At 36.4% G+C, this 15,657-nt stretch overlaps 1 protein-coding gene across 1 annotated transcript; it reads right to left on the minus strand.

The window, feature by feature from the left end:
- Window positions 1-501: 501 nt before the first annotated feature.
- Window positions 502-12,555, minus strand: rnf25 (ring finger protein 25). The gene is made up of 10 exons (XM_030141273.1): window positions 12,512-12,555; window positions 12,183-12,254; window positions 10,941-11,037; window positions 9,149-9,216; window positions 8,993-9,062; window positions 8,831-8,902; window positions 6,273-6,419; window positions 6,106-6,195; window positions 4,061-4,198; window positions 502-1,387 (listed from the first exon to the last, which is right to left on the minus strand). The coding sequence occupies exons 1-10, from the start codon at window positions 12,526-12,528 to the stop codon at window positions 746-748; spliced, it is 1,413 nt and encodes a 470-aa protein (XP_029997133.1). The 5' UTR covers window positions 12,529-12,555; the 3' UTR covers window positions 502-745.
- Window positions 12,556-15,657: the final 3,102 nt, after the last annotated feature.

Raw genomic sequence — 15,657 nt, forward strand, 5'->3', positions numbered from 1 at the left:
GTCTTTAGTTTCCATATTTGTGCATTTATATCATAACGTTTTGCATGTGAATTTTTACTTAAGAACACACATCTGTCAGTCATCTTTTGTCAGAATGTGACCCAACAGAACCACTGTAATAAAAATAAAAACATAAACACTGGCACTCAACTTAAACTTCCAAAAATAAAAAAGTTAGTTTTGAAAACTAATTAAAAATAAAATAAAAATGCAAAAACTAAAACAAACTTGCTTTGACATGTAGTGCAGTAGGAGTATGAAGGGGAATAAAGAACAACTATCAGAAATGTATACTTCAGTACTTAAAGTATTTACAGTCCTCCACTGCATGTCTTTGTCTAATGTCCATCTTCCCTCAGTCCTCAGCTTTGCTCTCTAAGTATTGTTTGCAAAATGTCATTTACATCATACCATAGAACTGCCAGAATACCAGAAATTACAAAAAAGATAAAGTGAAATCTGCCTGAAACTCCAAAATGAAGTACAGACACACGGACACACTGACATCCAGAGTAAATTTAATTCGTAGTTCTTTTAATTCATATGGCATCGCGACATAAAACAACCACCATGTGTTTTTGACATGAGTGTGCGTGAAAGTGCATAGCAGAGCGCAGGATGATGGCGCTGCACAGGAGGAGAGGACACGACAGTGAACGTCACATCTGCTGCCGGGTTTTAATCTACACAGACCAATAATGGAGGCACACACACATTTGTTCATCGGCCCTCCGGTTGCTCTTTGTCATAGCACCTCCTCCCTGCCCCGCTCCCTGTCCATTTTGTGTTGGTGACCCCTCCCGGGACCCCGCCGAGGCCCTCCCCCTCTGCAGCACAGGTTACCGGCTCCTCCCCTGCTTCTTGGAGCCCGGCCGTCCCAGTGGTAGCGTCCAGGTCCGGGGGCCGCAGGGCGCTGGGGGCCCCTCCTTCTTCCACGCTGCCCTCGGCCGCCTCCGGAGTCTACGGCATCTTTCGCGCCGCTGATATCCGACCCCGACTGGCACTGAGGATGATCGACTGGAGACGCCGCCGCCTCCGACTGTCCGACATCTGCGTACGCCTCGCTGCTGGCTGCGGGGAGGCGTACGTCTGTGTTTCCCTGTGTCTGCTGGCCGTGTTGACCCTGAGCTTTGGCATGTTTTGGTGCTTCAGCGGTGTTGGAACACAGTGACAGTTTGTCCAGCTGCTCTGTGACGCGCTGTGGCCTGTAGCGGCCCCCTCTGGGACCCCTGGCCTGGCTCTGCCTCCTTGAGCCCTGATCCCCTCTGCAGTGAGGCACACTGGGAGCAAACTGGTCCACCCCCACTCCAGTTTCATCATTAGAAGCAGAAGGTAGTGCTGTGCCAGAGTCCACATCCTGGTTCCCATTTTCAGCCACAGATGGAGGCTGTGGACGTTCACACGGAGGAGAAACGTTCAGGACATTTAAGGGTCACACTTATGTTTCAGCCTTAAAGGTGCCGGAGACTTTTGTGATCAATTTTTCATCTGATCTGTCCATCCTCAGTCATATCCTCAGTATCATGAACCTGTTCGTCTGTCTGTCATTACTCAGCTGAATCACTTGCATCACAGTGAACAGTTTCTTAGTTCCATCCACCAGAAAAAAAACATGTGTTTACAAACAGTCAGGGGGAAACAAGGTTCTAATAGTTTGGGATTTTTCAGTCTCGTTTAGTTTTACTTAGTTTTGACTTTTTTTTCTCTAATTCAGTTCGTTTTAATTCATTTTTTTGCAGGTTTGATAGTTTTTATTAGTTTTAATTTTTTTCTAAATGCTTAGTTTTAGCTTAGTTTTAGTTTAGTTGTAGTTCAGTTGTAGTTCAGTGGTCTCTTTTCTCTTCTTCTCTGTGGTCGTATTCAAATAAATCCCAGACAGGACTCTGCTGCTTTCTCCCAACTTTAGTCTCCATGTTTCCAGGTAGAGTGGGGACCAGAAGACGACTGGAAACCACAAGTGACGGACCAAAAAGTGTCGTATGATGACAGCACAGAAAATTGCTAGAATGAAATAAATCGCATTCGTATCAATCCAACATTGACAAAGATGAAAACAAAGGGAATTTTATCCATAATTTTTATATATTTTAGTTAGTTTTGTAAACACAAAATACAGTTTCAGTTAGTTCTGTTTTTTTCTTTTAATCTAGTTTTTATTTCAGTTCACGAAAATGTTTTTTCAATTCTAGTTTTCGTTAACGATAACCTTGGGAGGTCACTCGGCCATCTTCGGAATTTTGTCGCGACGTGCATTGTGGGAAACGAAGGCTCACCATATGATATTATATGGATGAAACAAACACGACGCAGAAACGACTGAAACGTGGAAATGGTGGAGGAATATACACAGAGGGAAGGGAGCTCCTGCTGTTTCTGCCTCGTGTCTGTTCCAGCTGCTGCTGTCGGACAGCGGTGCAAACTGGCGTTTCCCACAATGCACGTCGCAACAAAATTCCGAAGATGCCCCAGTTCCCTCCCTGCTCTGTCTGTAAACACATGGTTTGTTTGTGGTGGATGGAACTAAGAAACTGTTCACCGTAATGAAAGAAATTCAGCTGAGTAATAACAGACATACGAACAGATTCATGATACTGAGGATATGACTGAGGATGGACAGATTAGATGAAAAATTGCTCACGAAAGTCTCCTGCAGCTTTAAAGATACTGACCTATCAGCAAATACAGTGACATTCACCCATGTCAGTGGGCGGGATTAGCCTGGTTTTTAACAATAAAGACTTTTTCAATCATATAAATGGCTTTTTTGTAATAGTTACTTTAAAGTCCAGAACTTTACAAGCTGTGTATTCCTATTACAGGGTTTCTGCAGATATCAGCAGATCTAATTTAATGCTTTTTAATGCCCTTTTTAATGCCACTTTGAACAAATTTAATGCCCATGTCCAACTGCAGATACAGTTTTATTTATAGTTTTATGACGGTTTACTCTTGACAGTCTTTAACCAGGTTCTGAATAGTTCCTCCTCCAATCCCTTCTGCTGAAACTTGCATTTTCCCATTTTTCTGACATTTGCTAATATTCTCTCCTCTCTTTTGCCACAGCATGAGCACGCTCACAGCATGTTGCATTCCAAGCATCTGGTGTTGTGACTTTGTGTATTGGCCATAAACAAAAGTCAATTAAAGGGTTCTGCCTGTCAATCATCACACTATACTTCCGACCAAAATGATTAAATCGTTTTTTATTCTATGCATATGTTTGCACTGAAAGGAGCCGCTTTGTACATCTCATTGTACATGTGTATAGTGACAATAAAGGCATTCTATTCTATTCTATTCTATACTAAATGTATATATAGTCAAAATAAATCATGAATAACAATGCTTTTTTCCCATCAAGTGTATTTAATTTTTTAGTGCCTCTAGACATTGAATTTAATGCTTTTTAATGCCATTTAAGGGCTTCATTTTCACAAAATCTATTTAATGACTTTTAATGCTTTTTAATGACCCACAGAAACCCTGTATTACCTATAGTTTTATTTATTGTCATCTTATGTTAGAAGCTTTTTCCAGGTTGTAAGATGTAAGCAGCACACTAACACTAAGAGGATGAGTCCAGGTATTTTCTATCCTTTTGCTATTCTAAAAAAATCCTACATATAGCCTAAATTAATTCATCCTACAAGCGATACGTCTACATCTGTAACCTGAGTTATTTTGTTTATCCGTGTCAGACTTCCACTGTTGTCTGAAAAACAGTAAAAACACATCTTTGATATCACAATAGGTCATATCCTTAAAGTTATTACCTGTCATATTTTTGTCCAAATTGTGATATCTATAGAAAATGAATCAGCAGTGTCAGGAAAGTAAAGTTACACAGATGTCACAGTTTGGCCAAAAATATGACTTAGGCAATTATACTATGAGGCTAACGATATATTACTTCCATGGGAAACAGAACAAAACTAATTCCTGACAAAATAGCTCCAGAGTTTTATACATACATCAGAAAAGTTTGACCAATAACTAAACTGTATAAAAAAAAACCCTAACAACCTCCACTTGCATCCTGTTTCTGTGCCAAGCTTCTCACCTCATTTATGTGGATGAGGAAACGATTCGACTCCACCTCCGGGTCGATAATTCCGCCTTTGGCCCGCTGTTTTTCCAAAAGCTTCTGCAGTTCACACCACTTGAGCTGAAAATCTGAACCAATCGCTGCCTCATCCACCTAGGTGAGCACAGACAAGAGTTAAAACACTTAAAATACCAAAAAAAATAAAAAATAAAAAAAAGGATAAAAAGGATCACTGTCCCTGTATCTCACGCGCATGTTCTATCAAGAATCAATAACAAGTTGAATTTGTGAGGTTGTCAGGTTGAGTCCTGTGGTCTTGATGCAGGAGATCAGTCTCCCAACAGAAGTGGGCGGTACTTTCACTGGAGGAGAACTCAACTAATTCAAAGTCTATATGTGACTTCCTATCAGCTCACTAGTTCTACACTGATATCTGTAACCATTTACATGTTGTAAACCATCAAAAAATGGACCAAGTAAAGGCAAACATATTTCAAAAATTCCTTAAAAATTAAAAAATCTAAATTTCTCAAAACTGTGAACAAACTTTGTAGATACTGTCCCAAAGAAGAAACATATAAAATTTGAAATGAATTCGACCAGTTGTTTTGAGGGAGAAGTTTGAAGAACGATAACGGGCACAGCACCTTCACAATAACAAACACAGGACTGAGGCTCCTGTAGTCCAACAGCAGAATTAAAGACATTAACTGGCATTCATTTGACCTTTCACGGTCACTCAAGCTCAAAGGTCATGGCACCAAATGAAAGGCCATATGCGACTTCCTATCTATTGCCAATAGTAGTTATTATACCAATATCTTCAACTGTTTCAAGTTATAGTACTTTGAAAGTTTTCCCATTATAAAGCAATGGAGATTTTTAAAATTTCAAAAAGTCACAAAAAAATGTCAAAAAATCAATATTTCTCAATTCTTTGAACAAACCTGGAACACCTTGGCCCAAGAAACCTCTGCTATGAATGTCGAATGATTCTGGATGGCAGTTTGGGAGAAGAAATTTCTAGAAATCTGGACATAGATGACCTTGGGTTTGACCTTTTCAAGGTCACTCAATGTCAAAGGTCAAGGCACCAAATGAAAGCCCATATGTGACTTCCTATCTGTTGCCAATAGTAATTCTATCAATATCTTCAACTATTTTCAAGTTATAGCACTTTCAAATGTGTCCCATTATAAACCAATGGGGATTTTTACAATTTAAAAAATTCATAAAAGATTCAAAAATCAATATTTCCCCAATTCTTTGAACAAACCTGGTAGACCTTCCCCCAAAGATTTTCCACAACAAATATCAAGTCATTCTGACTGACAGTTTCAAAGAAGAAGATTCTTGAAAAACTGTTTACAGATAACGGATGGATGACAGCTGATACCAACAGTCCACCGGACCCTTTGGGCCAGTGGTTCCAAACCTTTTTTGGTTTGTGACCCCATTTTAACATCACAAATTTCTAGTGATCCCACACATTCAAAACGGAGACTTTTTTTTTTGCTAAAATTAATTTGTTTCTGATCCTGCAATAGTTTGCTATACTATGTTACTACTAAACATTAATTTTAGAGGACATTTAGTCTATATCATGTCTATTATTGTGGACAGAGGCAGTTAATCCAGGTGTAGATTACTGCACAAAGGAAGAATGTGATTTTCCTTGGTCAGGATCTGTCCAGTCAGTCCAGCTGTGATTTACAAGGAGGACAATTAATACCGAACAAACAAGAACTGAAACTATGAATTATGAAAGAGCTGCAGCATCTGAAACTGACCACAGTGAACATTTGACACAGAAACACAACCACAGTGCTGCAGTTTCACAACCACAGTTTGTCTTTTATGTTTGGGATTGTCTCTGTCAACTCACCATATATTTTTTATTAGTAAGTTTGTTTGTTTTTTTTTTTTAATCAATTACTAGAAATTTCAGGTGACCCCATTTGAATTCCAGGCGACCCCATGTGGGGTCCTGACCCCAAGGTTGAAAAACACTGCTTTGGGCTGTTGGACTAAAAATGCAGATACAAATTTTAGGTTTTGACCTCGGGCAGCTGTGGAGCAGGACAGGACAGCAGCTGGTGGACGTCGTAGCTCAGCGGTTCTCTGCAGACCGGACACACCACCGTCAGCTCCTGCACACGAGTCTCAGTGAGTGTTTGAGCAGATCCACCTGCACCTCATCATCTGTCCCAAACCTCCAGATACCTACCTGATGCTCCGTCCTCTCCCTCGTCTTGTCCTCCTCTAGCTCCTTCTCCCGCTGCTGCAGCTCCCTCTCAGAGTGGCTGGCGTAGCGGCCCAGGCAGTGGGAGTGGAAGTAGTGGTAACAGCTGGTCTTGGTGAACGTCTCTCCCTCCTGAGGACAAACAGGACACATGTTTATCATACAGTTACAGTATATGGACGATGGAGGTGTCTATTGTCAGTACTAACACCATCAGTAGTAGTATATCCACTGTTAGTACTTGGATTTGGAGTCCACAGTCGGGGTCTGCCTGTTAAAGGTAGTTTTTCCTTCCACTGTCACTGAGTGTTTGCTCCTGGAGGATTCTGTTGGTGTCTGAAGAGTCTGGTTTAGACCCGCTCTAAATGCAGCGTCATGAGATAATTTTTGTTATGATGAAAATTTGATTGATTAATATTTACAGCTACGTCTTTGACTTTTTGACTCTTGAATTTCCCTCGGGATTAGTAAAGTATCTATCTATCTATCTATCTATCTATCTATCTATCTATCTATCTATCTATCTATCTATCTATCTATCTATCTATCTATCTATCTATCTATCTATCTATCTATCTATCTATCTATCTATCTATCTATCTATCTATCTATCGTCCACTTGGGGACAGTTTCATTTAAGTCCAAGTATCACTAACACCTCAGTCAATACTTCTCTTATTTTGGTGTCAGTCAATGGTCTTTTTTTTTTTTGTAACTTAAATCTTTATTGAGTTTTATGTACAATTATAACAGTACCCCCCCCCCCCAAAAAAAAAAAAAACAAAAAAAAAACAAAAAAAAAAACAAAAAACAGACAAACACAAGAGAACAAATGAGTACAAAAGAAAACAATGTGCCCAGGTAGCAACAGTCTATTGATTTTGTGTAAATATAGTCCATTTATTCCACTTTTTATCCAGTTGTGGTTCTTGCACTCTCAGTCTGTGTGTTAATTTTTCCATTAGAAGTATTTCTTCAATTGTGAATATCCACTGGTCCTTTGATGGAATGGTTGACTTCCACCAGTTCTTTCGTCTAGCTTTTTTTTTGCAGCTATTAAGAGTATTTTAACCAGATATTTGTCCTTTTGAAGAATGGTAGTGTCTTTTATCATTTTATCATCTTCGGTTTGCTCAGCTGTCTGGACTAGGTTTCTGTGTTAAATTAAAGACTTCTGTATCTTTATAATCTTGAATGAAAATGAATGCAATTTAAGACCTCTTTCACATCTACACGTATATCAGGTATAGCAGGTCCTTCCTTCCCTCTGCTGTCAGACTCCACAATCAGCCCTGCTCCCAGTAGATCACCACATATGTGGTGTAATAACAACCCTCCCTCCATTCCATCTATCTTGCATATATTCACATCCGTATTTATACATATATATATTTTTTTATATTTATAACCATTGCACTACATCATATCAAACCATATTTGCACTCTCCTTTTTAAACACTTTTTTATTCAAATTTATATGACTGTTTGTTTTACGTGTATGTTTATGTGCATGTTTTATGCTGCTGATAACACTGTGAATTTCCCCATTGTGGGATCAATAAAGGAATATCTTATCTTATCTTATCTTATATGGCTTCCCAAACTAACAAAACATTTATTGTAATGAAATGTTTCAAACTGTGGAAAAATTGAGCTTGAAAGTATTAGTGAATATTGTTGTTAGGCCAGAAAAATAACCATGGATCAGTATCAGATCATAAAATTAAAAGCCAATAGTTAGAATAAGATATTTGGATGTTACATAATATGCTTGACATTATAAAACAATACGTTTTTTTTAAACATTAAAAAAATTCAAGACATCGTGTGGGAAACTAACAAATAAAGGAATATGGCTCATGTTGACACTGATTAAATTCTAATTGATTCTCAGTTGAGACACATTTAGCTATAATGTACATGATCTAAACTGTACCTTTGTTAGGAAATCTGACCGATATCTTTTGTTAATACTGTTAGCAGGGGCAAAAAAAGCCATAACTCAAAAATGGTTGTGCAAAGATCCTCCAACACTTCTGGACTGAACTGTTGTGAATGAAATTTATGACTTGGAAAGGCTGACTTTGTCATTAATACTCGCTGCTGACAAATGTAAAAAATATTGGGAAAAATGGGATGTTTATGTTAATCAAAGAAACCCTTGAACCTGTATAATCTAATACTTAAATATGCTTATTTTGACTTTGTTTTTGCTTAATTTGTCCTAAACCCATTTGTATTTTATTTGTCTAAAGGTTGAACCTAGATGCTCTAACTATTTATATATATATATATATATATATATATATATATATATATATATATATATATATATATATATGTATATATAGATATAGATATATATATATACACACACACACACATATATATATATATTTTTTTGTTTGTTTGTTTGTTTGTTCTACATACTGTAAAATTTGTGTATATAAAAATAAAATATAAAAAATAAGTAAATAAACTGTAACTTTGACCCTGTTTTTTCTTGGTTTAAAACAGGAACAGGGGGCTTGTGATTGCTGTACCTTGAAGTCATAAAGGCAGATGACACAGTTTCCATGAGGAATGTTGCTCTCAGTGAGGATCTCTTTTGCTTTCTGTGGAATGAAAACACCAGGACAGTCAGAAATAGAGCAGGAGACGATAACAGGTATTTGTTGATGTCTGAAAGGAGTGAGTGAAGTGACCTCGATGAGCTGGTACAAGACTGGAGACCCCAGACAGGACTGAGCCTCTGACTGAAGACACTTTTGGACACTTCAAAACAGAATGCACCATTTGCAGCTTTACTGAAACGCCTCATGACAGAATCACATCAAGCTGCAGTTTATGAAGTTTATTACCTGCTCAGTTTGTCGTCAGAAAGACCCCGCGGGTTGTGAATGGAGATAGTCGGAGAAGATGAGGGGTACTGAGAAAATACAGGGAGGAAAGTTAGACGTTGGCGTTTCACCCAAAGATACGCTGATAGAAATGAAAAACAGAAGAACTCTCATTGGAAACTAAAGATACGATAAAAGTGATTTAGAATCATTTTAATTTCAACAAGTGGTGCCAGGCATAACAAACCCCGCCCCCTGCACTTATTGTATCTTATTTTGGCATCAATCCAGCTGATGTCATCATGTCTATGTGTGTGCTGATGTAAGTATATCAATCGTCTCTATATATGTGCCAAGTTGGAAGTAAATTGAAACAAAATGTATGTTTTTATAGACATGTGAAATCTCACCCATTATTAGTAAATGGGAGAAAAAAAAAGATGTAAAAAATTCATTAAAAATTTGAACTTTGACCTACTTTTCCCAAAATGTAATCCCATCTATTCTCGGTCACTTGGTATGAATTCAACCAATAGTTTTGCTGCTACAGACATTTGAAATTCCTCCCATTATAAGCAAATGGGGAAAAAAAGATTTTAAAAAATTCATAACAAATTGGAACTGTGAGTTGTTCTTTACAAAATATAATGACATTTATTCTGGGTCACTGGCAAAATATAAAACAAATCTGGTATGAATTCAACCAATAGTTTTGCTGCTAGAGTGTTAACAAAGAAACAAACAAACTGAACTAAAAACAATAGCCCTCGCCCCGCTCTACTCAGCATTTCTGTTTGTTTACTTTAGATGCTCCATCAAAGCGGAGGGTAAAAGCCTGATTACATTCGCATCTCTGAGCTGCAGCAGATTCTCTTGGAACTTTTGGAGAATTAAAAAAAAAAAAAAAAAAAAAAGAGTCTCTGCACTTAGTCTGGATTAGGTGGATGTTAACAGACAGAACCCTGAGGATCAGAAATGTTGAAACCCTCAGTCGTATGTAATACCAGATCTGTGTCTCACAGGCAGTCAGTTTAAACACCTGACCAACATGCAGTCACAGAAAAGGGTAAAACACTTCTGCTCAGCACTCGCAGGCATTCAATGTTCCACACACACCCACTCACACTGTCCACACTTTGATCAGTTACATAACCTGCTGGAGGCTGCACACACACGATTCTACACTGGTCTGATGATGGATTTGTAGCTTCAGTGATTTTTCAGTAACATTTGCTTTTCAGCCGTGTGGATTTGTCCTGTTTCCAGACCATTTTTGACTTCTACAGAGTCTGTGAAATATCTTTAGGTTTTAGACGAGTGAAGTAACTTTTGAAAGTCTAAGACTCTTTATTGGGGTGAAAAATTATTTATGTTTAACTATTAACTATTTACACGTATACCTGTTCAGAATGATCATCAGTGTGTGTGCTTTTTTTTTTTTTCTTTTTGTTGTATTGATAATTTCTTTGTAGCTAGTGTTTATTAAACTTGAATGGAGCAACTGTAACACACAATAATTTCGCCCTGGGTTTAATAAAGTATTTTGATTCTATTTGTAATGCTTAGAACACAGATACAAAGAGAAAAACTCCTGAAGAGCTTTACAATTTTGATCCTTTAAATTAGAGAAAGTCTAGATCTGAAGATAGTTCTGACCACCTGGTGCAGACTTATCCTAGTGTTAGTTTATAAACATAGGTATTATGTTATATTATATTATATTATATTATACTATATTATACGACATTATATGATATTATATTATATAATAGTGTGAGATACTACACAAGGACTGAAGGAGGGTGCTGCTGACCTGCTGATCGAGGCTCAAAGTCAGGGTGAGTCGCACAAACTGAGAGACCGAGTCCTCGGCTGTGGACGGGTACAGGACCAGACTCACCTCCCAGCCCCTGAGGACACACCAGGACAGGACACAATGAGGACATAATGATGATACAACACAGCAGCAGTATTAAATAGACAGACACACTGGAGCTGTGTACAATACCTCTGACTAATCACAAAGACAAATCAGCTGTTGGTTTTAAAAAGCCTGCATTTACACTCATATTATAAAGCTGTTGAAATATAACTAAGTAGCTGAGGTCCTTTACTTATATCCTACTTTGAGGTACTTACTAGAGTATTTTCATTTTGGACAAACTGAAAACATTTCCTCTTCAATTTAACATAAAATGAATTCTCAAACAAATATCAAACTGGTTCAAACCAGCTCCATCTCCAGAAGAAACAACACCAACAAGATGCAACAACCGTTATGAGTCACTGCTGACAATCAAATGATGAAGGATGGAATCCTATTTGTATAGACTGTCTGCTTTCAATCTTTCCATGGCCTGGCTCTGCTTTATATTTAACGACTTACAAACCTTTATTCTACTGAGATCAAAAAGTTCAACAACTGATCAGTATTTGATATTAAAAAGCTTTGAAAACATAAGTTTAGAGTAGCATTTGTGTTGTTTATCAGGTCTATTTTTATGATGTCATTGTTATTAGTATTCGGTTTTTCCAAGGAGAAGATTTTATTATCTTATGCAGAACTAAACAAGTCACCAATGTGATCAAATTCAAGTCTACTGTCCCTCTGAGTTAAAATATATAAGAATATAAGAAGTAAATGAAAACAAACACATGCATGATTCAACAAGATTCACTGTTGATACTTATGTAAAAAGGATTTTTCCACTTTTACTTACATCGTTGTTCATTGTTTCTAAAAAAAAAAATTAAATAAAAGATCTGAATACTTCAACCATTTTCTGCCATGAAAAAACAGCAAATATCACTAATAAACATTTAAAATGGTTTTGGCCTCTGCAGACATGGAGGTAAAGGTTGCGTTTAGGGTCAAGTTATGCTACAGGAAAAACACAAAATAGAGCATCATTTCAAATGTTGGTTGGAAGTGCATTCAGTAAATGGCGGAGCTGCCTTATTTATTAAATACACATACATGTGCTGTAAACAACTACATAATTACATGAGAAATTGATTAAAAAAAAAAAAAAAAAAGAGGAATGCTTAGCCTCACCCGTCCTCTCGTCCGTTCACCAGCAACTCATCCAGATAGATCGACTGCAGCACCTCGATTTCGGACAACACGCTGCCGAAAACAAACACAAGTACAATAATTACAGGTTTGAAAGTGTCCTAAATGTTGTCCAAGCCAAGCTAACGTTAGCCGTGTTAGCTCACACACTGTGTTGCTAATTAGCTGCAGCAGCTCTGCGTCATTTAGGAAAGCTAGACTGAGATAACAGCGGCCGCTTTTAAACCACTCTCCTGTGGTCTGGATCTCTTGGCTGTCATGTCTGTTTTTTTGCTGCTGGGGTAAATTTCAGACAAGGTTTGAACACTCACTCGCACTCCGCTGCCATGATGCCGCCTGTCACAGAACCGCTAGAATGACTACCACTGAGGCGAAGTTATACCGGATGTTGTCACAATAAAAGTACCAAACAAATGTGGCTTTCTAGCTTTCGGTTCAGTACGATTAAAATCCCGACAGTCACAACGTAAATGAGCCTTAATAAATGCTTTGCATGTCTTACTTGGACAACCTAATTATTTTAACCAATCAACATGGATATTTAAAACGAAAAATAATTTACAATTCTTATTTTGAAAGTAATAACCGGAACATTAGTATGTTACCTTGGCTGCCTCTAGTGGTCAAAGTGCGAAACTGCAACATTTTTCTACATTAAACAGCAAAATTACTTATCTTTTATCTTATTACTTAACTTTTTTTAATTATTATTTTTTTATATAAGTAAATACAATAATGACACTATGATTTACTGTAGATACATCGTTTAGGAGCTATAACAAATCCTTTTTCTGTGATTATACATTTTTATAGACTTGCTTTTATGTCAGTCCCTTTTAAATTTAAATTTTTAAATTTGAATTTTATCCTGTTTGATTATTAATTTATATTCTCATATATGATGTTGTCTTTTCTTATTCCTTCATTTTCACATTGATTTGACAGCATCATGTTATGTTCTCCCTGCCCTCTTTACTCTGATTCACTTCATTTATTTGAAGTGTCATGTTTTTGCATTTGTTGTTCATATCTCTTTTATTGTGTTGCTTCTGTTTTTGTGTCTTTACTCGCATCTTGTATTCTGCTGGTGTGCCCTTCTGCTTTGTCTGTCAAAGCACTTTGTAAACTTCGTTTTTAAAGGTGCAATATAAATAAAGCTATTATTATTATTATTATTATTATTATTATTATTATTATTATTATCATTATGTGAAGAAGCCTGAATAAATATTTTGCATGTCTTACTTGGACAACCTAATTAGTTTAACCAATCAACATGGATATTTACGACGAAAAATAATTTTAAAATCTTACTTTGAAAGTAATTACTGAAATATTAGCATGTTACCGTGGCTGCATTGATTAAAAAACACACCTGCTTCTTTGTTGCCCTCTAGTGGTCAAAGTGCAAAACTGTAGCATTTTTCTACATTAAACAAAGCAAAATTACTCATTTTCAAAGTTTTTTTTTTTTTTTTTTAATGTTTTTTTTATATATATAAGTAATTAAAATAATGACACTATGCTTTACTGTAGACATAATGTTTAGGAGCTACAAGAAATCCTTTTTCTGTGATTATTACGTGCAATTTTACCAGTAACGAATGTTTAATTTTTATTGCATACGATATCTCCAGTAAATGGTAGTGTGAGAACTACACCGCCTGGTGGACACAATATCAAACTACATTCACCTGCTGTGAAAAGTTTATTTTGTATTTTCAGTTGATGTATTGCTATTTATCCCAGACAATATTTTCATACTTTTTTTTTTTTTTTTTTTTTTTTTTTTTTTTTTATAATTGTAGCCCATATTGACTGTGTGGTTACAGTTAGCAAACATTTTTCGCTTATAAATTCTGATAAATCTATGATGTAGTTTCACTTTATGTCCACCAGATGGCATAATGTTGACATTTCAATGTAATCTCTTACAAAGTAAAGCTAATTATTTGAAAAAAAAATAATAAAGCAAAACTTTTTTTTTTTTTTTCTTGAAAACACTTTTTAAAAAAGAAGGAGTGAAGTGTAAAGATCACAGGCATAATTTCGTATTGAGAAATCAGGTAAAAAAAAAACAACAAAAAACTGAATACCTCATCATTCAGTTTCTGATGAGAGCAAACCTCCCAGTACTTTAATTGAATGTGCAATAACCTGCTCTATGTTCGAGTACTTTTAATTCAAATGTCCAATAACTTGTTGTCTCTCAATACTCTTCTTCTTCTTATTCTTATTATTATTACTCTCTTTGTAATACTCTATTTTATAAATGTGTTTTTGTGCTTGTATGTGCAATAACTGTTTTTATATGTTTTAGCGGTGTTTATGTTTTATATCTGTCTTTTTTGTCATATCTTTTCCTTTTTCTAACTCTTTTTCTGACTCAGGGAAACACACAGGAATTCCAATGTACCTATACTGCTATGTATCTATGCAAATTGCAAATACATTCTATTCTATTCTATTCTATTAATAAATTTAAGTATCAAGTCAGTGTTAATATTAGCGTACACTTACTTTCGCTGATCGTACAAAATAAACTTCAATGAAATTACTATGTGATCCTCTAGAGCAGGGGTGTCAAACATGTGGCCTGGGGGCTAAATCCGGCCCGCCAAAGGTTCCAACCTGGCCCCTGGGATGAATTTGTGAAATGCAAATACACTGAAGATATAAACAATCCTTTTAGTTCAGGTTCCACATTCAGACCAATTCAATCTGCAGTGGGCAGGACCAGTCAAATACTATCATAATAACATAGTAATAATGACAACTCCAAATGTTTCTTTTGTAAATGTAAATATTTTCATGTATTTACACTAAAACAAAGTATAATTTTGCAAAAAATGGGAATAACCTGAACAAATATGAACAACCTGAAATGTCTTAAGAGAAATAAGTACAATTTTAACAATATTCTGTCTGTTATTAAATATTTTGTGTGTTTGTAGATCCACTGTGATCTGTACGTTATAATGCACATGTGGAAATGATAAACTGAGGCAGAATAGTGTTAAAATTACACTGATTTTTTTCAGTTTGTCCATGTTATTCACATCTTTTGAAAGAATAGTTTGTAGATGTAAACCTGTTCATAATGTAAGTGAACTGTTTTTGCTCTAAAACATAGATAAAAGCTTGGAGCTGACATGATTTCTATATTATTCTGTTCTTATTTTCCTGGTTCGGCCCACTGCAGATCAGATTCGGCTGAATGTGGAACTGAACTATAGTAAGTGTGACAGCCCTGCTCTAGGGGGCAGTAGTGACAAGGATCCTCCAGGTTAACGCACAGGAGCAGCCGTAGAAGAAGAAAAACCAACGAAGAAGACTTAAACCCGCGATAAGCAAGCGAGAAAGTCCGATGTTGTATTAATTTAACACAGAAAGGCTTTAAGTATGTGTACAAGTGTTGTTATTACACATTAATAGAGTCTGTAACAAACACAATGCG

Source organism: Sphaeramia orbicularis, chromosome 8 (assembly GCF_902148855.1).
Source record: "Sphaeramia orbicularis chromosome 8, fSphaOr1.1, whole genome shotgun sequence".
In the NCBI taxonomy this organism is placed as follows: domain Eukaryota; kingdom Metazoa; phylum Chordata; class Actinopteri; order Kurtiformes; family Apogonidae; genus Sphaeramia; species Sphaeramia orbicularis.